Below are 23,970 nucleotides of genomic sequence, written 5' to 3'. Positions count from 1 at the left end.
ATTGGGGCATGCGAGACAGTGCATCTGCCAAGAAGTTCTCCCCCCCCCAGCAAGTGCTTGAGCGTAAGGTGGACTTGGTGAAAATGCTGGGACCAGCAGGCTTGCTTGGGGTTGAGGTTCCAGGTTTTCAAGGCTTCCAGGTTTTTGTGGTCTGTCCACACCTGAAAAGGGATTTTATTCCCTTCAAGGAACTGGCGCCACGTAAGTAATGACCAATGTATCCCGTATGCCTCTTGCTCCCACATGGGCCAGCGCTGTTCCATTTCGGTGAGTTTCTTGGACGTATATGCGCATGGTTGCAATACCCCTTCATCATTTTCTTGTAACAGTACAGCCCCCACTGCCACATCACTTGCATCTGCCTGTATTATGAAGGGTTCATCCATGTCTGGATACCTCATTACGGGTTCAGGAGAAAAGAGTATCTTTAATCTCTCAAATGCCGCTTGGCATTCCATTGTCCATTTTAGGGGCTGGCTAGATTTCACTGAGGATTCTCCCTTCGTTTTTAGTACGTTTGTGAGGGGCAGGGCTATCTGAGCAAATGAGGGAATGAATTGGCGGTAAAAATTTGCGAAACCCAGGAAACTTTGTAGCTGCTTCCTTGTGTGAGGTGCCCATTCTAATACTGCTCTGACCTTTTCAGGGTCCATTTCAATGCCCTGTGGGGATATGCAATAACCCAGATAGTCTATTCTTTCATGATGGAATTCGCATTTCGATAATTTGGCATATAGGTGGGCGGCTCACACTTTCTTTAAAACCGCTCTGACTAGGTTGACATGTTCCTCTTTTGATTCGGTGAAGATAAGGATGTCGCCTAAGTAAACCAGGACCCCCTTAAATAGGTGCTCCCTTAGTAGCTCGTTGATCAATTGCATAAATACTGCAGGGGCCCCTTGTAATCCAAATGGCTAAACTTTGAATTGGTACCACCCCACTGGAAAGTTAAATGTGGTTTTCCATTCATCCCCTTCCTTAATTCTTACGCGGTAATATGCTTCCCTTAGATCTAATTTAGTGAAAATTCTTCCTTTTGAGAGGTGGGATAACATGTCCTTCATGAGGAGTAGGGGCATAGGTTGCTTTCACTGATTGCATTCAATAGGTGGTAGTCTACTCACAAGCATAAAATGCTGTCCTTCTCTAAAGAGGACCGGGGCGGCTACTTTAGACTTGGCAGGTTCGATGAAACCCCTTTCTAGGTTTTTATTTATGAATCTTTCCATTTCCTCCTTCTCCTTAGGGATCATAGAGTATAGTCTGGGCTTCGGGAGTTTTGCCCCGGGCTTGAATTCTATGGCACAATCCATGGGTCAGTGGGGGAAAGCTCATCTGCCCTCTCCTCACTGAAATCTTCAGCAAGGTCTCGGTATTCCTCTGGTATTTCAGGTAGCCCGTTTTCTTCTCCCATTGATTCTTTCTCCGTTCTTAATTTTTGTAGGACTCCTTGGGGTTTTAAGTCCATAGGATCCCCCTTCGGGAAATTGATTTCTGCCATCCTCCAATTTACCCAGGGGTTCCATTTATTTAACCATTCCAGCCCTAGAATCACTGGGCATTCTATGCCTGGGGTCACTACAAACGTTATGTTTCCTCATGGTTTCCCAGGGATAGGTGGACTGGTAAAGTGGCTAGGGTAGTTGGCACCTCCCCTGCTATGGACCCATCTAACTGGCCAAATGAGATTGGTTGTTTTAGCCTCCTTACCAGAATGCCCAAATTCCCCAACAGTGTCGGGCTAATGAGGCAGTGGGTGCACCCAGAGTCTATTAATGCTTTCACTTTGACAGCTTTGGGCATGGAGGGAGCTAATATAGTCACTATCTTGAGGAGAGGTGTGATGGGTCCACTTACCAGGGGTTCGCCCTCTGAGCTGTCGTCTGAGTTTCCACCAGACCTGCAGCGTAGGCTGGAGTTCCCTCCCCATGTTGGGCAGAGGTTGGGGGCTCCACAGCCTCTATCGCTCTCATGGCGGGTTCTTTTGGCTTGGCTGGGGACTAGGCTGTCTTTGAAATGGCTAAGGTGGATGTCTTCTGGCCAGTTCAGTTTGCTGGCAATGGCCCGGAATTCTTACGTATATTCGGCTACCAGATGTCTGCCTTGCCTCACCATTTTGATTCTTTCACGGGCTTTGAGATCACCCAGGGGGTCCTCAAATCACCTTCTCAGAGATGACATGAAACGGTTGAAGTCATTGAGCTCTAGGGTATCGGAATCATGCAAGTTCACTAACCAATCTGTGGCTGGTCCATCCAAAACGGATTGCATGATACGGGCTTTGTTGCTAGGGATGTGCTGGCCTTATTCTTCCATGTAGCTAAGGACTTGGGTTAGGAAAAAAACCCAAGTGCATCGGCTCCCCCTTGAATTTCATGTTCAGTGACAGGAGTCTTTGAAGGCACCTGATTGGTGCCTTCGCCATCGGTGGCATTCTCTTCCATCCTGATCGCCATCTGCAGGTCGGCGTGGAGTGGGGGCTGCTGAAATGGTCGCTACTGGATCAGCGGATGTCCCCAGGGCTACAGGTTCCAATTCCCCTCAGTGTCTCTCCAGCTGCAGCTCCGGGTGTTGCTATGGCCACGGGGCTCAGAATTCTCCTCCCCTAGAGAGTCGAGGGTTCTTTTCATCAGGTCAATAGCTTTCTCTAGGATCCAGTTCGAGTGCTGTGCACAACTTTCTTCCTCTTCGCTAACGTGCAGGGATTCCTCCATCTCATGCTTCCATTCTGGTTTATTTATTTATTTATTTATGAGACTTATATACCGCTTTAAGTGCAAGCACTCTCTAAGCCAGTGGTTCTCAACCTGTGGGTCGGGACCCCATTTGGGGTCAAATGACCATTTCACGGGGGTCGCCAAACCATGCTGTTCGCCATTTTTTCCCTTTTCCCTAGCTGTCCTACTCCCTCTTACTGGTGGCTACACCCACTTGGGGGTCACCACAACATGGGGAACTGTATTATGGGGTCACGGCATTAAAAAGGTTGAGAATCACTGCTCTAAGCAGTGTACACCAGTAAGCAATGTATATATATATTTACATTGCCCCCAGCAATCTGGGTCCTCATTTTACCTACCTCGGAAGGATGGAAGGCGGAGTCAACCTTGAGCCAGTGAGATTTGAACCGCTGACCTGCTGAACACAGTCAGCTAAAATGGCCTGCAGTACTGCACTCTAACTGCTGCGCCACCTCGGCTCTTATGGTTGGTGACTGCCCCGTCTCAGGGTCACCTTTCTCAATCTCTTTTCTCACTCGCCTTTCTTTCCAACGCCCATTGACCACCGAGGTTTGTGGTTATATGTCTCCACCATCTCTTTTCCTGAGGAGTATGACATTTTAGAACCCGACAGCTGGCAGGTTTTCGGTCGGGGGGAAGGCTCCCTCTCCATGGGGTTTTCTCCCTTTCCTGCCTCATTGTCTGACATTGTATTTTTTGCAAAGTCCCCCGGCATGTTTCTCCCTTCCAGGTTGACTATTACTGCAGATCCTGTCTAATGTAAGGAACCACTTCAATCCACATCTTAAGAAAGAAGAACTCTTGGAAACAGTCTCTTCTAACAGGAACCTTTATTAAGAGAAATTGATACTGTAGCAGGCATGATAGACAAGATCTGAAGGATTCCCTTACAAATCGATGTTTTAAAGTGTCCCTAAGCAGCCCCCACCCCACAGTTCTTTTGGGTGATTCAGACCAGCAGATTTCTAGGTGTTAAATCCAGGAAAGATAATATCAATCTGGCTCCATTGGGCACGATCATTCAGCAGCTCCTCACAGAGATCCCAGATGCTGCATCTTTTCACACACACCCTTTTCCTCACTGGCTGGTAAGGAGGAGAGATTCAGAGGGGCCTAGGATGAAAGGCAAATGGTTACATTGTGATGGTTAGCAGACCCGAAAGCGAATCAACAAAAGGTTACTTTGTAGTGAATAGAGAAAGTGAAAGTAATAAACCCCCATGCATACCCCCTTCCCCCTTAGGAATATGACAGGAGAGAGTATAAAATTGGTTTTATATCAGAGAAGATAGATAGAAAGGAAATATAACTGGATTCTGACACTTACCAACAAACAATATTTGTCTTCTTTTGTCTGAATTGAGTTTCAGTCTGATCCATTTTCCTGGCCATATTTTGGTTCAGAACACCAAAGAGAACATGGAGTAGATCGGATGCCACTGATCAATCTGTTTATTTAGGAAGGGAATATTGGCTACTGATTGTTTCCATCTTCTGGATCCATATGTGATTTCTGATCATTGTGTCTTTTAAAGAAGCTGCAACTGCTCTCCCTGCTCCCTGCCTCCTTCCTTCCCTCCCTCCCTCCCTCTTGTATGTCATGCTGGACCCAATCTAAAGCCCTTTCTTACTAGATTTTATAAGCCAAGAAAGGGCATTTCTGTAAGTTCCACTTCTATAAATGCATTACCTGCAGAGGCTGTTATGGCAAATGCAAGCAACTTTATCACAAATTTCTCAACGCATATTACCAATGCTGTAAAACTATAGCTTTCTTTTGACCAGATTACAACAGGCCCCTTTCCACTTGGCAAAACTCTGCTGGGCAAGGAGTAATACTGGGGTCTAAGTTTTATTTGATCCTATTCAGCACCAGTTTCTCTTCACTTGCATTCTAACTTTTCTGAGTTGATACCTCTCCGTTCAGATTGGAGTGGTAGTTGTTACTTGTTAACTGTAGGTGACAATTAGAATTGTTCTGGAACACTGTTTTTCTGGTCCATCTCTTAAGAGATACTCCCTGGTAATCAATTTTCACAGAATCAGACTTCAGGAAACATTGTTCTATGACAAGGAAGAAAGGAATTTTTATCTCAGATTTTGTTGCTCTGGGCATATGTCTGCACTTGTTCTCAGTGCAGCATGTCTTACCAACCCCACCCACTCTTCATTTGTGTCTGTACCTTCTCTTCCATCCTCCTCAGTTGTTGCTGTGAATAATGATATAGTGGTCTGTACATTTTTTTTTAAGTACTGTGGTGGTTTGAAAGTTTCTAGCTCCTGATCTTTCCGAAATCTTCTTTTTTCTCCCTCCCCTAGTTCCCACCCTTACAGAACTGAGTCAAGAATCACATATTTTAAAGTTGCCAAAATTGAGAAACATTATCTTTTTTATTTATTAAATGTGTTTGTTGCCCATCTTGCTGCAAGGCGACTCTAGACATGATAAGTGATACTTGTGTATAGGTAGTCTTAACACAACTGAGACTGGAATTTCAATTGTAAGTCATTGCAGTTGTTAAGTGAGATTGAATTGCTTCATTCAACAACAGCAGTCACATTGCTGTTATTAAACAGAGTGAGGGTGCTTCAGGGTGTGAGGGATATCCTGGGAGACCCAGCACAGGTACATGACCTGGTTATCTGTTGGAGTATAATGCAAAGGCACAGCTGCCACAACCCAGGACTGCAATGCATCATTCATCAGCAGAAGCACTGGTCCTAGCAAGCGAAAGCCCCAGGCCTTGACTTTCAGCCCTAACCCTGCCACTGCCATTAAGGAATATTGCCCAACTCCCTATCTTTTTTCTTTTTCTTTTCTTTTGGTTCCATTGTTATTTTATTCAAATAAAGTTAAAATACAAAACTACAAAAAAATAAAACAAACACAAAATAAACAAGACATTTAAAAAACTAATACATATACACATATTATCCCTATTAGTTGAATACTGATTAATAATTAGTACAATATTAGTTTCCCACCCTTGCAAAACAGGCCCAAAATATTTAAACTACTAAATATATTTGCAAATTAATAACTTGTCATCTATATGTTATATTAATGACAACATAGTTAACAAGAACAACAGTAATAATAAAAAAGCAAGACTAAGTTTTAAATTTCTATCTTAACAAATTGTTATTGTAATCAACTTGTAGAGAATATACCACAGCATCTTACCTATCCCAAATCATCTCAAGAGTGAATAGTAATTTGTCCTGGATCAAATATTCATGCTTGTTTTTTAATACCATCTCTTATCAATTGCTGTTTGGTTTAATATAATAAATTCAGTCTCCAAGGTTGGTCTGTCTTCTTCCCCAAAAATCTAGATGGCATTGTTTGCCATTAAGTGTGGTAAATCTATTCCCCAATGTCCTTCAGTCCTAGGGAAAACCAATTTATCACTTCTCTACTCAATTAGGTTGCTGCTGTTGTAAAAAAAATGGAGGCTTGAATTTCAGGGAGATCTATGCGCTGTAAAGTGCATATTTCTTTCCAATGGATCTACTACTTTCAAATCACATTTCTTTTGTGAACCTAATTTATCACAATAATATTTCCACAGCCATTATCACTTCATCTAAAATTTTTAAAAAAGCTTTCAACTAAAAATTGCATGTTACTAAATGGTCTTTTTTCAGATATCAGCCACATTTGCTTGTCTGTAATCTGATACATTGTTGTTATGTGTAACTTGGCAACAATAAATAAGAGAACAGAAGGAACAAAGAACATGAAACAAAGAGAAGAAATAGATAAAGAAACGGATGATTTTCTAAATATTTCTATCCAAAGTTAAGAGAAAAATTAAAGAAATAAGCTCCATATATTTTGCAAATTAATAAAATGCAAAAACCCTGAGCTGAGGGTCCAATATAGATGTAAATTTAATAAAGCACGTTCACTATCCAAGAACATACCGTGTTTCCTTACAGAAAAGCAAATGTTATTCAAAACAACAACATAAAGTGAAAAAGAAAAAAAGCAGATAAAGTCCAGCAGGGGCCTAAAATAAATTAGCATTCAACCAGCCAGTTAACTTTTAAAGATAAAAAGCAAAGTGAAACAAAAAATTCAAAAAATTGAATTTAAAACTCAGGCATGCTTAAGATAATAAACTGCTAAAGAGGAGGATGGATGACCAGTGACTTTCCAACTTCTCCTGGGAATCTTCAAGATTCCCCTTCCCAGGTGGGTCCACAGCCATCCAAAAGCCATCTTGGGTCATTCCTAAGTGCTGCTATTCAAATCCAGGAAGCAGCAGTGCCAGAGAACCAGCATTGCCAGCAAAATCAACAGATTGTCAGCAGGAAAAAGAAAATTTTCTACCGTTCAGCAGCAATCTTGAAGAGGAGCCTCCTGCCTATCTTTTTTCCAAGGCTGTCCTACACAGTGGCCTTGCTGCAGTGCCAAACCTGAGCTTCAACTAGAGTCTCAGCCAATTGCTACATCTCCAGTAAGCAGCCCTAGCATTGCTGCTGCCATGCACAAATGCTGCCTTGCACCATTCTTCAAGGCATGTGAGTCATGGGAAAGAGCAGGATTGCTCCATCACCCAGCACTCTTGAGGATCTGACACATGCTGCTTATCTTTAGACATTTTTCTCCTGCTGTTAGGAGGGCAGCACTTATCCAGTTTATCCAGGTTCTAGTTGCACATTTTAAAAACTACCTCATATCCATTTCTAGTGAGCATTGGAAGCCTTCCAAAGCATTGGATAGGCTATGTGAGGCTCTCCATAGCAAAAAATAAAAGCTTGAAGTTAGTGGGTCATGTTATGGTAATTGCACCATTCTCCAAGGAGCAATTGCCTCCATCCCCCAGCAGTTCTGATGGCCTGCTGCGTGCTACTTACCTTCTAGCATTTTTCTCATGCTGTTGAGAAGCCTGCATCTATCCAAGCCAGCTGCCAGTTACACTGGGCCTTGTTTCCCAAAACCACCCTGTTTTCTAGTTCTAATGAGACTTTAAAAGTCTTTCAAAGCATTGGAAGGCTGTATAGGTCTCTTAACAGCTGGAGAAAAACATTTGAAAATAAACAGTGAATGACAGATTCTTGGGAGTCCTGGTGACAGGGGCATTAACATTGTTCCCCAAGTTTCATGTGCCCTGGGAAATGGCACAAAGCAGTATTTTTGAGTGGCAGTAGTGACACTAGGTCTGACTATGAGACCTGGGGTGGTGACAGCTGACTGAGACTGTCAAAGACCCAGGCTTCTACTTCAGGGCCAGGTCTGGCGCAATGGCAAAGTTTAGTAATATGCAGAGTGTCATGGTTCTGACAGATGAAACTCTTCAAAAAACTTCAAGGCATTGTTTACCTTAAAGAATCTTTATTTTTAGTAGCATAACATCGGCAGTGCATAATCGAAGCCAAGAACTAAATTCCCCTCTGCTGAGCACATAGCATCAAAGCACAATTCCCTTCTTGAATTAACAGTCATAAATCACATTCCCCAATTAGCTTGAAGCACAGGCTTCCTCTCCCATTCTCATTCACATTCCCCCTCCCAGCATCATCTAACTCTAAAAGCAAAAGGTAAAAGATGGCTACATTTCCATTGTTGTCAATGCAAAAACATCCAATGTTAGCAGTGTTGACATCCGGCCCCTCTTATAAAAAGGATAAAACGTGTAATATAAACAAAAGCACAGATTAGGGATTGCCTCTTGGTTTGTTAGGGTGTTTCTTATAAAACCTAGTAATGAATCTATCAGCTTTCACATCGCTAGACTTCACCCAAGTGGCTTCAGACAACAAATATCCTTTCCATTGTACTAAATACTGCAATTTCCCTTTAAAAATTCTAGAATCAAGAATACACTTTACTTCATAGTGAGTCTGTCCTGCCACCACGAGGGGTCTGGGTGCCTTCTTAGGGGGAAGTTTTAAAGTGCAACCCCGATAAGGTTTCAACAAGCTGCAATGGAACACAGGGTGAACTTTTCCTAAGAGCTTAGGGAGTTTTAATTCCACTGTGACCAGGTTAATGACCTTTACAATGGGGAAAGGTCCCAAGAACTTCGGTCCTAACTTACTAGGTAATTTGAGCCATAAATATTTAGCTGACAAATAAACCTTTTCCACAACTTCAAATGTTCTTTGAGGAGCCCTTTTTTATCGGCTTGCTTTTTGTATGTCTCAGAAGCCTTTTTTAAAGTAGTTTTTGTGGATTTTCCAACTTCTTTCCACCCCTTCACCCATTGATCAAGTGTCTGAGAAGCGGAGGGCACCTGGGGGTATTCGGGTATCGGGCTGAACTCTTTTCCTGTAGCCACTTTAAAAGGTGTGAAGCCAGTGCTGCTGTGAACAACCCACCTCCTCTCGCACTCAGTGAATTTTTTCACTTTTGTCGGGTTAATTTCAATGCCTCACTGGAAATTCTGTAGCCAAGATAATCTAATCGGGTCTGGTGAAACTCACACTTTGATAGTTTGACATAAAGTTTGGCATTTAACAGTTTCTTTAGCACTTCTCTTACTAATTTTACGTGGTCAGTCATATTTGTGCTGTATACCAGGATGTCATCATGATACACCAGAACCCTTTTGTCATGTAGAACCTGATTAATCAGTTGCATGAAGATAGCTGGGGGCCCCTGTAGTCCAAACGGCATAACTTTAAATTGATAGCTCCCCATGGGACAGTTAAAAGCAATCTTCCACTCATCTCTCTCCTTTATCCTCACCCGGTAATATGCCTCTCTCAGGTCTGAATTAGTGAAGTCACTCCCCTTTGCCAGGTGGGTTAGTAAGTCCTTCAGGAGGGTGAGGGGAATTTATTTTCCACATTCACCACGTTCAGACCCTTATAATCCACGCAGAGATGAAGCGACCCATCTTTTTTTTTCTTTAAACAACACCGGGGCTCCCACAACAGACTTGGCCCATTCGATGAATCCCCTCACTAGGTTTTTCTCCACATATCGCTGCATCTCCTCTATTTCAAGGGGGGACATAGCATACATTCTTGGTCATGGGAGTTTGGCTCCCGGTAACAGTTTGATGGAGCAATCATTGGGTCTGTGGGAAGGCAGGGCATCACATTCATTCTCACTAAATGCCCCCATTGGGGATGAGAGGCTCGCCTGGTTGCGATAAGGCAGCCATGTGCACTAGCTCATTGGGTGTGCTAAAATCTCCTATAACATCTGTCAAGTTGGGGGCTTGGGTTTTATGGGTAATCTTACAGTTCTCAACCCCTTCTCCCACCAGATGAACGGCTTCCATTTACCCAACCAAGCTAGCCCTAGGATCACAGCCTCAAGTCATTTTTGGAGCCACTAGGAAACGAATGAACTCCCAGTGCTCACCTATTTCTAAGCATAGGGTTTGGTCAATTGCATGACTAGAGTTCTGCCCATTAGAGGGCCATCGGCTTGCTCAAACTTCACAGGGCAACTGACAAGCTGATGACACACCGGGAGTATCCAGAGTCGACTAGTACTTTTAAATCTACCTGTGCCCCCGTCTTAGGGATTATGAGTTTGGCAGGTAGCAACAAAGGTGGGACATGTCAACTCACTATCGGGTCATTCTCTCCATCGTTGCTGTTGTAGGAGGATAGAGCGGCGGCAGGTCTGGCTTGGGTCTCAGCACTCTTCTGCATGGGGGACATAACTTGGGCAATGGGTTCCTCACGATGCAGTTGGATTTCTCGTTGGCTGCCTGACTGGTATCTTCCTTACTGGTGGTCCCAGTCTATTCTGTGCAGGGGATAAGGGACTGGGCAATTCGCTGCTCGATGTCCCTATTGTCCACATCTGAAACACTTGATCGCTGCCCAGCAGGTGGTCTGGGATACTCTGTAGCTGCAGCGATTGGAGGCTTTTGGGGGGCTGCCTGTTGTTTGGGTTGATTTGGCCTCGATTCGGCTTCTTGTGGGGGGGTGGTTTTTGATAGTGGGTGAGCTGAACATGTAGTCTTACTGCTGCCTGGTACCACTCTTGCAGCTGATCAGGGACTGCTCGATAGATACAAGCTTGGGAGAGATGGTAATCTAGTCCCTCCTTGAAATGATGGACTAGGCATTGCTTGGGCCACTTCTCTATTCTGCTATCTTGCAAAACTCTCGTACGTATTCTAGGGCAGGCCTGCCAGCTTGTTTTATTTTGTGGACTTGCTCCTCTGCTTTGAGGGCAATGGATGGGTCCTCGAACCTTGCTCTCAGTCCTAGGAGGAAGAGGTGGGGGTCTTCTAACTCAGGTGTTTGCTCATTATATAGATTGTTCAGCCACTCGGATGCTTCTCCTTCCAAACTGGATGCAATCACATCAACCATAGTGGCTTGGTTCAGATAGAAGTAGGCACAGCAGTTCAAGTGAGAGCGCACCTGATTGAGGAAAAAGATCAGCTTCTCCGGATCCCCATTGAAGGTGGCTCTGAGAGGTGGTGTCATCAGTGGTTGCTGGCCTCCCCTCTATGGGTGTTGCATCCTCAGTTGTTGCTGCCCCCATGGTGGCTGCTGCACTCCCAGTTGCTGCAAGCTTCCCAGTGGTTGTTGTGCATCCGGGGGCTGTGGCCATCCCCACAGTTGTTGTTACATTGCAGGCAGCTGCAGCACCCCAATTGCTGTGCGACCCTCATAGGTCTCCACGGCCATGGTAATGGCGCCCCCAGCAATTGCGAGCCTCCCAGCAGTTGCTGCATAGGTGGGGGCTGCTGCCATCCCCACTGCTGCTGGCCTGTGTGGGTTTGTGGTGCCCCCAGTTGCTGCAGGCTCTCCTGCAGCCCCGGAGGCAGTTGTTCCATCAGTTGCAGGCCCCATCCACAGTTGCTGCATGTTCGGAGATGGCAGCCAGCCCAATTGCTGACCCCCTGACAGCTGCATCATCCCCAGTTGTTGCAAGGCTTCCCACCTGGGAAGGCTGTGGCATTCCCCATTGTTACACGGGCCCCAGGCTGGGTGGCAAGTAAGCATGTTGATCTGGGGTTAGGCTGTCTCGGTGATGGCTCAGGCTCTTATCCTGTCGGCAGTGATCTGGGCTTTGGGAGGGGCGGCAACTGGAGCTGTCTCTCCCTGTGGGACTGGAGGGCATGGTCAGTGGTTTCGAGAACAGGGAGTCTGCCTGATCTGCCCAGGGGAGACTGGAGGGGGGTTCTCCTTGGTAGGAGTTGGTAGCTGCCTCGCCGATCATCAAGATCACTCCTGTAGGGGGAGCAGGAAGGTTGTTCTCTGCTCTTCATCTCTCCACCAACTTCTCCACTGATTGACTACAAGCTGCAGAGAAGTATTTCCTCTCACTCGAGTCCTCAGTGACAGCCAATTTTGTAGTTCTCCACCGGTCTGGGGAATGCAATGTGTGAGAATCCCCTCTTGGCATTCCAACCTCATCCGCCTTTGAAACACTTGATGGTAGGAAGGCCGTCTTGAGGTGTCTGGAGTCTCTGCTGGGTTGGACCCATTCCGAAGACCAGATCAGCTGTCCTCGCGGCTTGGGCTTTGCCCCCAGCTGGGAGCCCTGAAAAAATTCCTTCTCTGCCAGCGTCCTGGCTGTCACTCCCCCCTCTAGGGTAGCAGCCGCTGCTGGGGTGCTGGTTTCAGGCGTTCTCTCTTTCTCCATACTGAGATCTTCCCAGAATCTTTGTTAATTTACCCCTCTTTTCTAGGGATAGCAACAAGATAGGAAAAAGTTGTAGTTTTTGGCTTAATGCAGGGGTATCAAACTCAATTTCATTGTGGTTGCCCTCAGGGGGCGGGTGTGTGTGGCTGGGGTGGGTGTGGCCTACTGGGTGGGCATGGCCAGCTCAACATCACTTGCTTCAGGGGTGCCTGGGCAGGACTAGGGCAAATCTGAGGGTCTCTGGCAGAGGAGGGTGGGACTGGGGCGAGTGCTGGGACATGGTCCCTCTCTCCTTCCCTTCCTCTGTTCCTTTCTTTCTCGCTCCCACTCTCCATTCCTTCCTCCTTCTGTTCCTTCCTCCCTCGCACTCTCGATTCCTTCCTCCCTGTGTTTCTTCCTTCCTTCCTCCCTTCCTTCCTCTGTTCCTTCCTTCTTCCCTCCCATCCTCCATTCCTTCCTCCCTGTTCTTTTCTTCCTCCCTCCCTTTTTCCCTCCCTCCCTCCCGCTCTCTCTTCCTTCCTCCCTCTCTTCCTTCCATCCTTTTTCTCACCCTCCATTCCTTTTTCCCTGTTCCTTCCTCTGTTCCTTCCTTCCTTCCTTCCTCCCTTTTTCCCTCCCTTCCTTTCTCCTTCCTTCCCCTCTCCATTCCTTCCTTTGCCCTCTCATCTCTTTCTTTCCCACATGCTCAGGAAGGGGTGATGGGAGGGGGAGAGATTGACAGCACTAATATGCTGCTGCCAGTCATTCCTATATCATGTGGGCGGTCCTATTGAAAGGGATACCTCGTGGCTGCGAGGCTGGAGGTGCTGGTGGGGGTGGGGGGATGGCACTGATCTAAACCTGGTTGCGTCCATCAAAGCCACAATGCGCTCAGCCTAAGATCCACTGGAATCAGCAAAGAGCTGCCCTGCCGCTTCTGCCCTGCCCCCCGGGTGTGCACACAGGAGACGGCCAGTGCCGGCATCCTGGTGAAGTCAGCCTGCAGGGCAAGACAGCCAACAGGACGCCAGAAGGAGGAAGAGTGAGGTAGGAAGTTTATTCTTTGGAGAGAGAATAAACAGCCTTTTCGCAACTTCCTACCTTGCTCTCCCTCCTTCTGGCTTGTCTCCCCGGAAAAGAGAAAATAAAATCTTCTTCCCCCAGTCAATCTCCTCTTCGGCTTTAAAAATCCCTCCCCAAGAGCCCCGCCCTGCTGCCAGCCACCGCGGAAGCCGCCGGAGCTCCTGACCTCTCTGCTGAATCTGCAGAGCTCTGGCAAAGTCTCTCAACCAGCATTGATCCCAGCCAATGCCGATGCCTCCCCAACTCCCCTCTCTGCTATACTTTCTTCCTTCCTTCACATCTCTTTCCTTCTTCCATGTTCAGGAACGGATGATGGGAGGGGAAAAAGTGACCAGCGCTTCCATGTTGCTGCTGGTCTTACTATCCCGCATGTGGGGGAGGTCTGTGCTGGTGAAAAGAAAGCCTCGTGGCTGTGAAGCTGGAGGTGCTGGTACGGGATGGTGGTGCTGATTTACAACCTGGTTGCAGCCATCAAAGCCAGAATGCGCTCAGCCTAAGATCCACTGGAGCTGCCTCGCCACCTCTGCCCCATCCCCCGGGTGTGTGCACAGGAGATGGCTAGTGCTGGCATCCTGGTGAAGTCAGCCTGCAGGACAAGACAGCCAGCAGGGACACTGGACTCTGCTTGCGCGCACACCCAAGGAGCAAGGCGGGGCTGCCCCGTGGATTTAATGCTGAATGCGTTCTGGCTTTGATGGACACAACCAGGTTGAAGATCAGCACCTGGGCCAGTCTGAGGTGCAGCGGGCCAGTCTGAGGTGCAGCGGTCCGGTCGTTTGTTCTTTCCAGAGCAGGTACTCGGGCCGGACGGAACCACATATCAGGCCGCATCCAGCTCATGGGCCTTCTGTTTGACATGTCTGGCTTAATGTCATGGTTCCGACAAATGAAACTCTTCAAAGAACTTCAAGGCATTGTTTACCTTAAAGAATCTTTATTTTGAGTAGCATAACATAATTGAAGCCATACATAATTGAAGCCAAAAACTAAATTCCCCTCCCCTGGGCACATAGTATCAAAGCATAATTCCCTCCTCCAATTAACAATCATAAATCCCATTCTCCAATTAGCTTGAAGCGCGGGCTCCTCTCCCATTCTCCAGCTGGCCAAGTTCTTATCAGCTCTGATTACAATAACCTTGTTTCTCATGCTGGGTCCAGTGTTGTTATGTCTAGCTGGACTCTCATTCACATTCCTCCTCCCAGCATCATTTAACTCTAAAAGCAAAAGGTAAAAGATGGCTACATTTCCATCTGTTGTCAATGCAAAAACATCTGATGTTAGCAGCATTGACACAGGGTGGCCTAAATGGGGGGAGATAGGCAGGTGGGTTGCAGTACCCCCACAATTATAAGGACATGCCTGCTGTCAAGCATCTGGATTTTAATCATATGACCGTGGAGGCACTGTAATATTTCTTAGTTTGGGCATAATTATTTCCTAATTTTGAATGGTCGCTGAATGTTAAGCAAGGACTTCCTATAACGATAGAGCTCTGTTCACAATAGGAAAAGCACAGTGTCATAGATGGTAGCATTGAACTTTAAAGAAAGCAGTTGAACAGTTAGCCAGATGATAAAGGCAGTTGGCTAAGCATTCCTGAAGTAAGATTTATTTTTTATTTAGCATATGGCACAAATACATGGATAACAATAGTAAAAATATATAAAAAGAGACATACAGTAATACTAGTCAATTTTATAAGGCATGAGGAATTCAATAAGTTATATATAAATTATATTTACATTTTGAAATATGTTGATTCATGAAAAAGTGTTTTATCTATTAATATTTATGCCATTTATTCAATTAAATGCAGTATTTGTTAGTTGTGGAAGATATACTTTTTCTTCGGTATATAAGCTCTCAGATGGTGGCTAGTCAATATATGATCCAGTGTCACTGAGATTATGAGTTTGAAGTAAAATGATGTTTTAGAGTTGGAGTGAATTAATAATTAATTGAATGTTAATTAATTAAGATGACTTGTTTGTTTTATAACATGGATGTTTAGCTATGATAATTAACTGGTTGAAATTTAAACTATATTTAATGAATTGAAATGATTGAAGGTTTGATATTAATTTGTCAGTTCAAAGAGATCTATTAATTGAAGGATTAGATATGTATAGAATAGATCAGTGGTTCTCAACCTGTGGGTCGGGACCCCATTTAGAGTCGAACGATCATTTCACGGGGGTCGCCAAACAACGCAGTCCGCCATTTTTCCCCCTTTTCCTTAGCTGTGCTACTCCCTTTTATTCTATTGGCTTTTGAAAGCCAATAGAATAGACTCTCATGAATAGAGTCTAATTCTATTGGCTTTCAAAAGCCAATAGGAATTGTCCAGGCTGTCTCTGCCCTGCTGAGCCCGCCAAAAGTCCCATTCTGCAAACATTGGTGCAAGTTGTCTGCAGCGAAGGCGAGCTGTCTGGAAGCTTCCACCCCTCCCTGCTGAGCAACTACTAAAAATGTAAGTAAAAGAGGGCCAGGGGTGGGAGGTGGGAAGCCGACGGCGCAGGGAGGGTTGCTGGCGCGCATGGGGCCCGCGGGTGCCTTACCTCCCTTGGTCTGGGCCAGCTGGTGGCCCAGCCGGTGGTCACCCTGTGCCGTCTCTGCCGCTTGCCAGCTATGCCTCGGCCGGTGCAGGTGGCGGCACCATGCATGCACGGCGCTCCCAGGCAGGGAAAGTCCTCGACTTATGACTGGTTGGGTAGGCCTCAACTTACGACCGGTTGGGTAGTCCTCGACTTATGACCGGTTGGGGGTCACGGCACTAAAAAGGTTGAGAACTACTGGAATAGATTGATAAATATATACATTTAGATGTGTTTTGGATAGATTAATATTTTTGCTTAAAAATGAGATATTTTTATGTAATAAATTAAAGACAATTTAGAATATTAAGAATGCTCCTTTTAGAATGTAAGGCTTATTTCTATGAAAATTATGATAATTAACTGGAGACCTGAATTCTGTTTAATGGAATGACATGATTTAAGGTATGATATTATCTTTCTAGCTTGAAGAGATGGATTAATTGATGGATTTGATAGGTACAGAATGGATTAACATTTTATTCTAAATAAGGGAGATTAATGGAAGAAGTAAATAAGATCTTGATAAAACTAGGAAAGTAGAACATACGTGGAAGGGATATTTGAATTGAAAATATTCTTATTTAAAGTTAATTTGATTATGGTATTGTAAATTAATGAAACTTAAAAACAGGTTCAGGTTGAATAAATTTAAGCTAGAATTGAAAATTTTAAATATACTATGCTATTTGAGGGAAAAAGAGAGGGAATATTGAGTGTATTGATTGTATTAAGTATATATGTTTTGTTTTGGGATGTTTGACTACCCTAGCACCACGGTGTGTCCTGAATGTGTTGTTCTAAGAAATTAAAAAACCAATAAAATTTGTTTTAAAAATATATATGATCCAGTGTCTAGTGAGGAGCACCACAGTCACATTCAGGGGAGGATACTCTACCCCACTTAAACAAAGAGTCTCAAGGTGTGCCATGCAAGGTGTCAATCCTATTGAGAGTTTTCAAATGCTGGTGGGTGACATTAAAAGCTGCTAATTTTTGTGTTGGGTCAGATATATTTTTTCTGGAATCTGGACGTTCAATAATCCAGTTTACTTTCCAGTTGGCATGGTCTTGATATACTCACATGATTCACATTGTATCATTTAGTCTGGCTTCCAATTTGTTTATATGACAGCTGTTCATTCAGACAGAGCTGTAGAATACCCCAATCCCAATGCTGATGTTCTGAGCATGGAAGCAGAGGTTCCCTGAAGTATGTTATTTCTAGTATTAATTTTTGCTGTTGTATTTCTTGTAAGGGAGAGTTCGGTCCAGCATTACGCCAAGTTATTTTCAAAAGGAGTTGTTAGGCAGCAGGCTGTTATTGAAGTATACCTTCAGTATTATTTTTGCTTTTTTTGTTATTAAGGTGAAAACACACTGTTTTTGTTTTACTCATGCTTGGGATGAGCTTCCAGTCAGCAAAGAACTTCCCCAGAGCTTTAGTCTTCTGTGAGGGAGCTGTCACCATCCTCCATATGTTTCATTTGGGCTGCTAGGGCCTGGTCATCTGTGGGAGCCAGCACAGAGCCCTGTATTAGGCCATTATTTAATCTTCTCACTTCCCCCCCCCCTCATTATTATTTGAAAAATCTTTTTGCTCAGCATATTATTAATAAGATGCATAGTCTTTTAACATGAGATGATGATCAGTTGTAATTTGTATAATAAATCTTCCTTTCAGACTGTGCTATACCCCGCAGTCAGGTCCACAAAACAACTGTGGTTTTAGGGCCTCATTAGAATCTTGCTTCAATATGACTTGGTAGGCTCAGCACCTGCTCTTTACAGTTTCAATTTTGTTGAAATCCTGTTTGTTCCACCGGGAGATGTTCTTCAGTTGTAGGACTGATCCTGCTAAGAATAGTCTTTCTAAGAGTTTATAGCAAGAGCTTTAAAAGGCTATTGGGTGGTAGTTTTCTTTTGTTTTTTGAATTGCCTAGTTTTAAAACTGATACCATTTGTGCCTTATTAAAATGTGTTGGTAAGCAGCTACTGGAAACAATATGAGTAAAACATAAGTCAGGCATGTTCGACTTGCGATGTCATGTGACATCGTGCAATGTATCACAACTTTTTCCCCATTGCTGGCAATGGGGTGGGTGTGGTTTTGGCGTGATGCATCCGGCCTATGGGCCGGCAGTTGACATGCCTGACATAAGTGATTGATTTATGTGTGTGTTGCCCATAGTTTATCAGGAATTCCAGGAGGAAGGCATCAAATCCTGGTGATTTACTGCATTTGATGGTTTTGATAACAGTATTGACTTCATCTGTAGTGAAAGCGCATGAATAACTTTGCATGTTTGTCATAATGTCCTGATGTAAATTTCAACTTCTCGCAGGAAAAAAAAAGATCTCATAAAGTTGGAATTGATTGATTGAACTTTTTAGTCACACCCTGTCTGACGTTACCACCTCAGCCACGCCCACCCAATGGGCCACACCCACCCGGGTGTTGGGGCACTCGGTCTCTAAAAGGTTTGGGCACTCGGTCTCTAAAAGGTTCGCCGTCACTGCCATAGGGGGCAAACTAGCTCCATACAAGTGGGTTGGTGGCATTCTGTGTGGGCTGTGGCTGCAATCCAGACATCTGGTGTTTCTAGGACTAATTGCTGTTCTGAGTTTGATCCCAGTTCCAGTCTTGCATCAGTAACAATCTATGCAGCACAACTCTTGCTGCTGCTATCTGTGCCCCAAGCCAAGCTCAGGAGCTTGAGCTTTATCAATGTTGTTGCTTCTCTGCCAATTCCTATTCTACCAAGCAGCTGAGCAAAACAGTAGCCACAGCTCCCTGATGTCCAGCAAATAAGGTGGGTATTTCCTGGTCTGCCCAGTTCCCTAGGTAGGGAAAAGGGAGAGGGGAAGAGGAAGGGGGACAGGAGCCCTCAAAGCATTCTCGAGTTGTTCAGAGAAAAGGTTATTGGAACTCTGCAACCATCCCCCATTCCTGTTGACCATATCTGCAGCTGCTGGGAGACTAAGTGGAGATGCCCAGTAAAAAATAAAGTAATGAAGTAAGAGATAAAGTAATATCAAAACCAGGAAAAGCTTCAGTGGGAAATGAAGGGACAATCCAACAGCAGCTGCTTTTTGAGTAATATGTCAGAAAATTTCTCCTTATTTCTTGATCAGTTTCCATCCGTTATTCCTTGTCTGGCCTTCAGGTGCTTTAGAAAATAGGTTGACCCCTCTCTTTTCTATGACAACCCCTCAAATATTGGAACACTATTTTCATATCTCCCCTGGTCCTTCTCTTCACTAGACTAGCCATGCCCAGTTCCTGTAACCTGTAGTCTCCAGTCCCCTAATCATCTTTGTTGCTCTTCTTTGCACTTTTTCTAAAGTCTCAACATCTTTTTTATAGTGTGGAGAGCAAAATTGGTTGCAGTATTCTAGATGTGGTCTTACTAAGGCTTTATAGAGTGGTATTAATACCTCATGTGATCTTGATTGAATCCCTCTGTTCATGCAACTTAGGATTCATTGACTTTTTTGGCTGCTGTCGCACATTATTGGCTCATATTTAATTGATTGTCCACTAAGACTCCGAGATCCCTCTCACAGTTACTGCTATGAAGCCTGATTTCACCCAATCTATATGTATATTTTTGGTTTTTCTTGCCTAAGTGTAAGACTTTATTTTTCTCTACATTGAATTTCATTTTGTTAGATAGGGCCCAGTATTCAAGTCTGTCTAGATATTCAAAGAAAGAAGCAGCATGCAACTAAAAAATCCCTTCTGCCCAATCCAACCCAACCAGAAGCAGCCCCATTAAAACTGAGCAATCGATTTCTCCCCTTGGATGGAAACATGCAGACCCACAACTTCCCCCTCAAAACATGCAGATACCTAGCAAAGAAACGACTTCAAATATTCCTAAAAAGTCAACAAACACATCTGTGATAAACAGAAAATCACTCCAGATTGCAGTTCCCCAAAAAGGAAGGCGAGTGTTGGTAATACGAGGTTCTATCCTCAAAGGAACAGAATCATCCAGCTGCAGACCGGACACACAATCCAGGTATCAACGTTGCTAACATTGGATGTTTTGCATTGACAACAGATGGAAATGTAGCCATCTTTTTCCCTTTTCCCTTTAGAGTTAGATGATGCAGGAGGGATGTGAATGAGAGTCTAGCTAGACATAACAACACTAAACTTAGCGTGAGAATCAAGGTTATTGAGCCCAGAGCTGATAAAGAATTGGCGGGCTGGAGAACGGGAGAGGAACCCTGCGCTAATTGGGGAATGTATTTATGACTGTTAATTGGAAGAGGGAATTATGCTTTGATACTATGTGCCTGGGGAGGGGAATTCAGTTTTTGGCTTCGATTACGTAGTGCCGAAATTATGCTATTTGAAAAAAATATTCTTCAAGGTAAACAATGCCTCAAAGTTCTTTTGAAGAATTTCATCTGTTAGAACCATGACATTAAGCCAAAAACTCCAATTTTTCCTTAACTATCTTGGGATCCTGAGGCTCAGTCGCTGTCCTTAGAATTGAGGGATAAGCTGACAAAGATTCAGGGAAGGTATCAACATGGCAAAAGAAAGAGCTCCTGAAACCAGCAACCTGGTGGCAGCTGCTATCCCAGAGGGAGGAGTGACAGCCAGCACACTAGTGGAGAAGGAATTTTTTCAGGCCTCCTAGCTGGGGGCAAAGCCCAAGCTGCAAGGACAGCTGATCTGATCATCGGAGTGGACCCTACCCAGCAGAGACCCGACACGGCCTTGCCACCATCAAGTGCTTCAAAGGCAGACAAGGTTGAGCTGCAAAGAGGGGGTTCTTGCACGTCGCGTTCCCCAAAGCAGTGGAGAACCATGAAATCATCTGCCGCTGAGGACTCAAGTGAGTGGAAGTACCCGTCCGCAGCCCATAGTCAATCAGTGAAGAAGTTGGTGGAAACATTTGAGGAGCTAGAGATGAAGAATGGAGAACAACTTTCCCGCTCCCCATACACGAGTGATCATATAATTGGCAAGGCAGCCACCATCTACCAAGGGGAACCCCCAGTGCAGAACAGGCAGCCTTGCCATCCTTGAAGCCATCGACCACAGCCTCCAGCCCTGCGGGGAGAGACAGCTCCAGTCATCACCCCTCCCAAAGCTCAGATCGCCATTGACAGGATAAGAGCCCGAGCCATCACTGGGACAGCTAAACCCGGATCGACATGCTTACTGGCTACCCAGCCCGGGCCATATACAGCAATGAGGCATGCCACAGCCTTCCCAGGTAGGAAGCCAGCAGTCACTGGCGGTGCAGCAGCCAAACTAGGGATGGCCAGAGCCCCTGAATGTGCAGCAGCAGATGGGGGCCCTGCAACAACTGGAGATGAAACAGCCGCCAGAGGGTCAGCAACTGCGGGGAGCACTACAGCAACTGTGGGACTGGCCATTGCCTCTGAACTTACAGTAACCACTGAGGGTGTCACAACCAATGGGGATCCAGCAACAACTGCCTCTACAGCTGTAGGAGCATCTGCAACAACTGGGGGCACCACAATCCCCCGCAGGCCAGCAGCAGTGGGGACAGCAGCAGCTCCCACCTATGCATCAACCACTGGGAGGCTCGCAATAGTTGGGGGCACCATTACAGCAGCCACTGAGACTGGTGGGGATCGCACAGCAATTGGGGGTGCCACAGCCACTGGCAATGCAACAACAGCTATGGAGGTAGCAACAACCCCCAGATGTTCAACAATTGCTGGGAGGCTTGCAGCAAGTGAGGATGTGGTAGCCACCATGGGGAGGCAGCAACAGTTGGGGATGCAACATCTACAGTGGGGAGGCCAGGAACCAATGATGGTGTCACCTCCTAGAGTCTGGACTTCCCTTTCGCAGAGGTGGCTTACAATAACCGGCTTCACACCTTTTAAAATGGTTACAGGGAAAGAGTTCAGCCCGATACTCGAATACCTCCAGGTGCCCTCCGCTTCCCAGACACTTGATCAATGGGTGAAGGGGTGGGAAGAAGTTTGAAAATCCACAAAAACTACTTTAAAAAAGGCTTCTGAGACATACAAAAAGCAAGCCGATAAAAAAGGGCTCCTCAAAGAACATTTGAAGTTGTGGAAAAGGTTTATTTGTCAGCTAAATATTGATGGCTCAAATTACCTAGTAAGTTAGGACCGAAGTTCTTGGGACCTTTCCCCATTGTAAAGGTCATTAACCCGGTCACAATGGAATTAAAACTCCCTAAGCTCTTAGGAAAAGTTCACTCTGTGTTCCATTGTAGCCTGTTGAAACCTTATCGGGGTTCCATTTTAAGAACCCCCCCTAAGAAGGCACCCAGACCCCTCGTGGTGGCAGGACAAACTCAATATGAAGTAAAACGTATTCTTGATTCTAGAATTTTTAAAGGGAAACTGCAGTACTTAGTACAATGGAAGAGATATTCGTTGTCTGAGGCCATTTGGGTGAAGTCTAACAATGTAAAAGCTGACCAATTCATTAATAGGTTCTATAAGAAACACCCTAATAAACTGAGAGGCAATCCCTAACCTGTGCTTTTGTTTACATTACAGGGTCTGTCCTTTTTGTAAGGGAGGGCAAATATCAACACTGCTAACATTGGATGTTTTGCATTGACAACAGATGGAAATGTAGCCATCTTTTTTCTTTTCGTTTTTAGAGTTAGATCAGCGGTTCTCAACCTATGGGTCGCGACCCCATTTGGGGTCGATTGACCATTTGACGGGGGCCGTCAAGCAAGGCTGTCCACCATTTTTTTCCCCTTTTCCGGCGGGTGCCTTACCTCCCTTAGGCTGGGCCAGCTGGTAGTCGGCCTACTCCGTCTCTGACGCTTGCCAATTATGCCTCGGCCAGCGCAAGGGGCGGCACCACACATGCGTGGCGCTCCCAGGCAGGGAAAGTCCTCGACTTACGACCGGTTGGGTAGTCCTTGACTTACGACCGGTTTAGTCCTCAACTTACGACAGGTTTAGTCTTCGACTTACGACCGGTTGGGTAGTCCTTGACTTATGACCGGTTTAGTCCTCAACTTACGACAGGTTTAGTCTTCGACTTACGACCAGTTGGGGGTCGCAGCATTAAAAAGGTTGAGAATCACTGAGTTAGATGATGCTGAGGGGGGATGTGAATGAGAGTCTAGCTAGATATAACAACATTAAATGTAGCGTGAAAATCAAGGTTATGAAGCCCAGAGCTGATAAATAATTGGCAGGCTGGAGAACTGGAGAGGAAGCTTGCCCTTCAAGTTAATTGGGGAATCTGATTTATGACTCTTAATTGGAGGAAGGAATTATGCTTTGATACTATGTGCCAGGACAGGGGAAATCAGTTTTTGGCTTCGATTATGTAGTACGAAATCATGCTACTTGAATAAAAGATTTTTTAATAATAGTAGTAGTAGTAAAGTTGGAAGGGACCTTGGAGGTCATTTAGTCCAACCCACTGCTCAGGCAGAAAACCCTACACCATTTCGGACAAATGGCTGTCCAGTCTCTTCTTTAAAAATTCCAGTGTTGGAGCATTTACTGCTTATGGAGGCAGGCTGTTCCACTAATTGTTCTCACTGTCAGGAAGTTTCTCCTTAGTTCTAGGTTGCTTCTCTCCTTGATTAATTTCCACCCGTTGCTTCTTGTCCTGCCTTCAGGTGCTTTGGAAAATAGCTTGATTCCCTCTTCTTTATGGCAGCCCCTGAGATATTGGAATGCTGCTATCATGTCCCCCCTTGTCCCCCCTTGTCCTTCTCATACCCAATTCTAGCAACCGTTCCTTATATGTTTTAGCCTCCAGTCCCCTAATCATCTTTGTTGCTCTGCCCTGTACTCTTTCTAGAGTCTCAACATCTTTTTTACATCATAGTGACCAAAACTGGATGCAGTATTCCAAGTGTAGCGTTACCAAGGCATTATAGAGTGGTATTAATACTTCACGTGATCTTGATTCTATCCCTCTGTTAATGCAGCCTAGCACTGTGTTGGCCTTTTTGGCAGCTGCAGCACACTGCTGGCTCATATTTAGGTGATTGTC

The 23,970-nt window shown here is 45.1% G+C and overlaps 2 protein-coding genes across 7 annotated transcripts in view; one reads left to right on the top strand and one right to left on the bottom strand.

The window, feature by feature from the left end:
• The window catches only part of FRRS1L (ferric chelate reductase 1 like), a 244,869-nt gene that overhangs the window by 2,301 nt on the left and 218,598 nt on the right, over nt 1-23,970 (bottom strand). The window contains exons 6-7 of one of the 4 annotated variants that reach the window (XR_005555308.1): nt 4,069-4,189; nt 3,203-3,854 (exon numbers count right to left, since the gene is read on the bottom strand). The exons of 1 other annotated variant lie outside the window; for it this stretch is intronic. Coding sequence is in view for 2 of the 3 variants with exons in the window: in XM_039332058.1 (XP_039187992.1) it covers nt 3,774-3,854 (81 nt within the window). In the remaining variant the exon portion in view is untranslated. Of the gene's footprint in view, nt 1-3,202; nt 4,190-23,970 lie in introns of those variants that run through there. 2 more of the 4 variants (XM_039332075.1, XM_039332058.1) reach the window with 2 other exon arrangements.
• Nucleotides 1-23,970, top strand: part of MOCOS (molybdenum cofactor sulfurase) — a 252,233-nt gene that overhangs the window by 198,202 nt on the left and 30,061 nt on the right. The window lies entirely within an intron of this gene.

The sequence above is a fragment of the Crotalus tigris genome, unplaced genomic scaffold (assembly GCF_016545835.1).
Source record: "Crotalus tigris isolate CLP2741 ecotype Arizona unplaced genomic scaffold, ASM1654583v1 scf7180000017623.1712378, whole genome shotgun sequence".
NCBI classification, from domain to species: domain Eukaryota; kingdom Metazoa; phylum Chordata; class Lepidosauria; order Squamata; family Viperidae; genus Crotalus; species Crotalus tigris.
The sequence above is the reverse complement of the archived record's forward strand: the minus strand, read 5'-3'. Positions and strand labels throughout refer to the sequence as shown.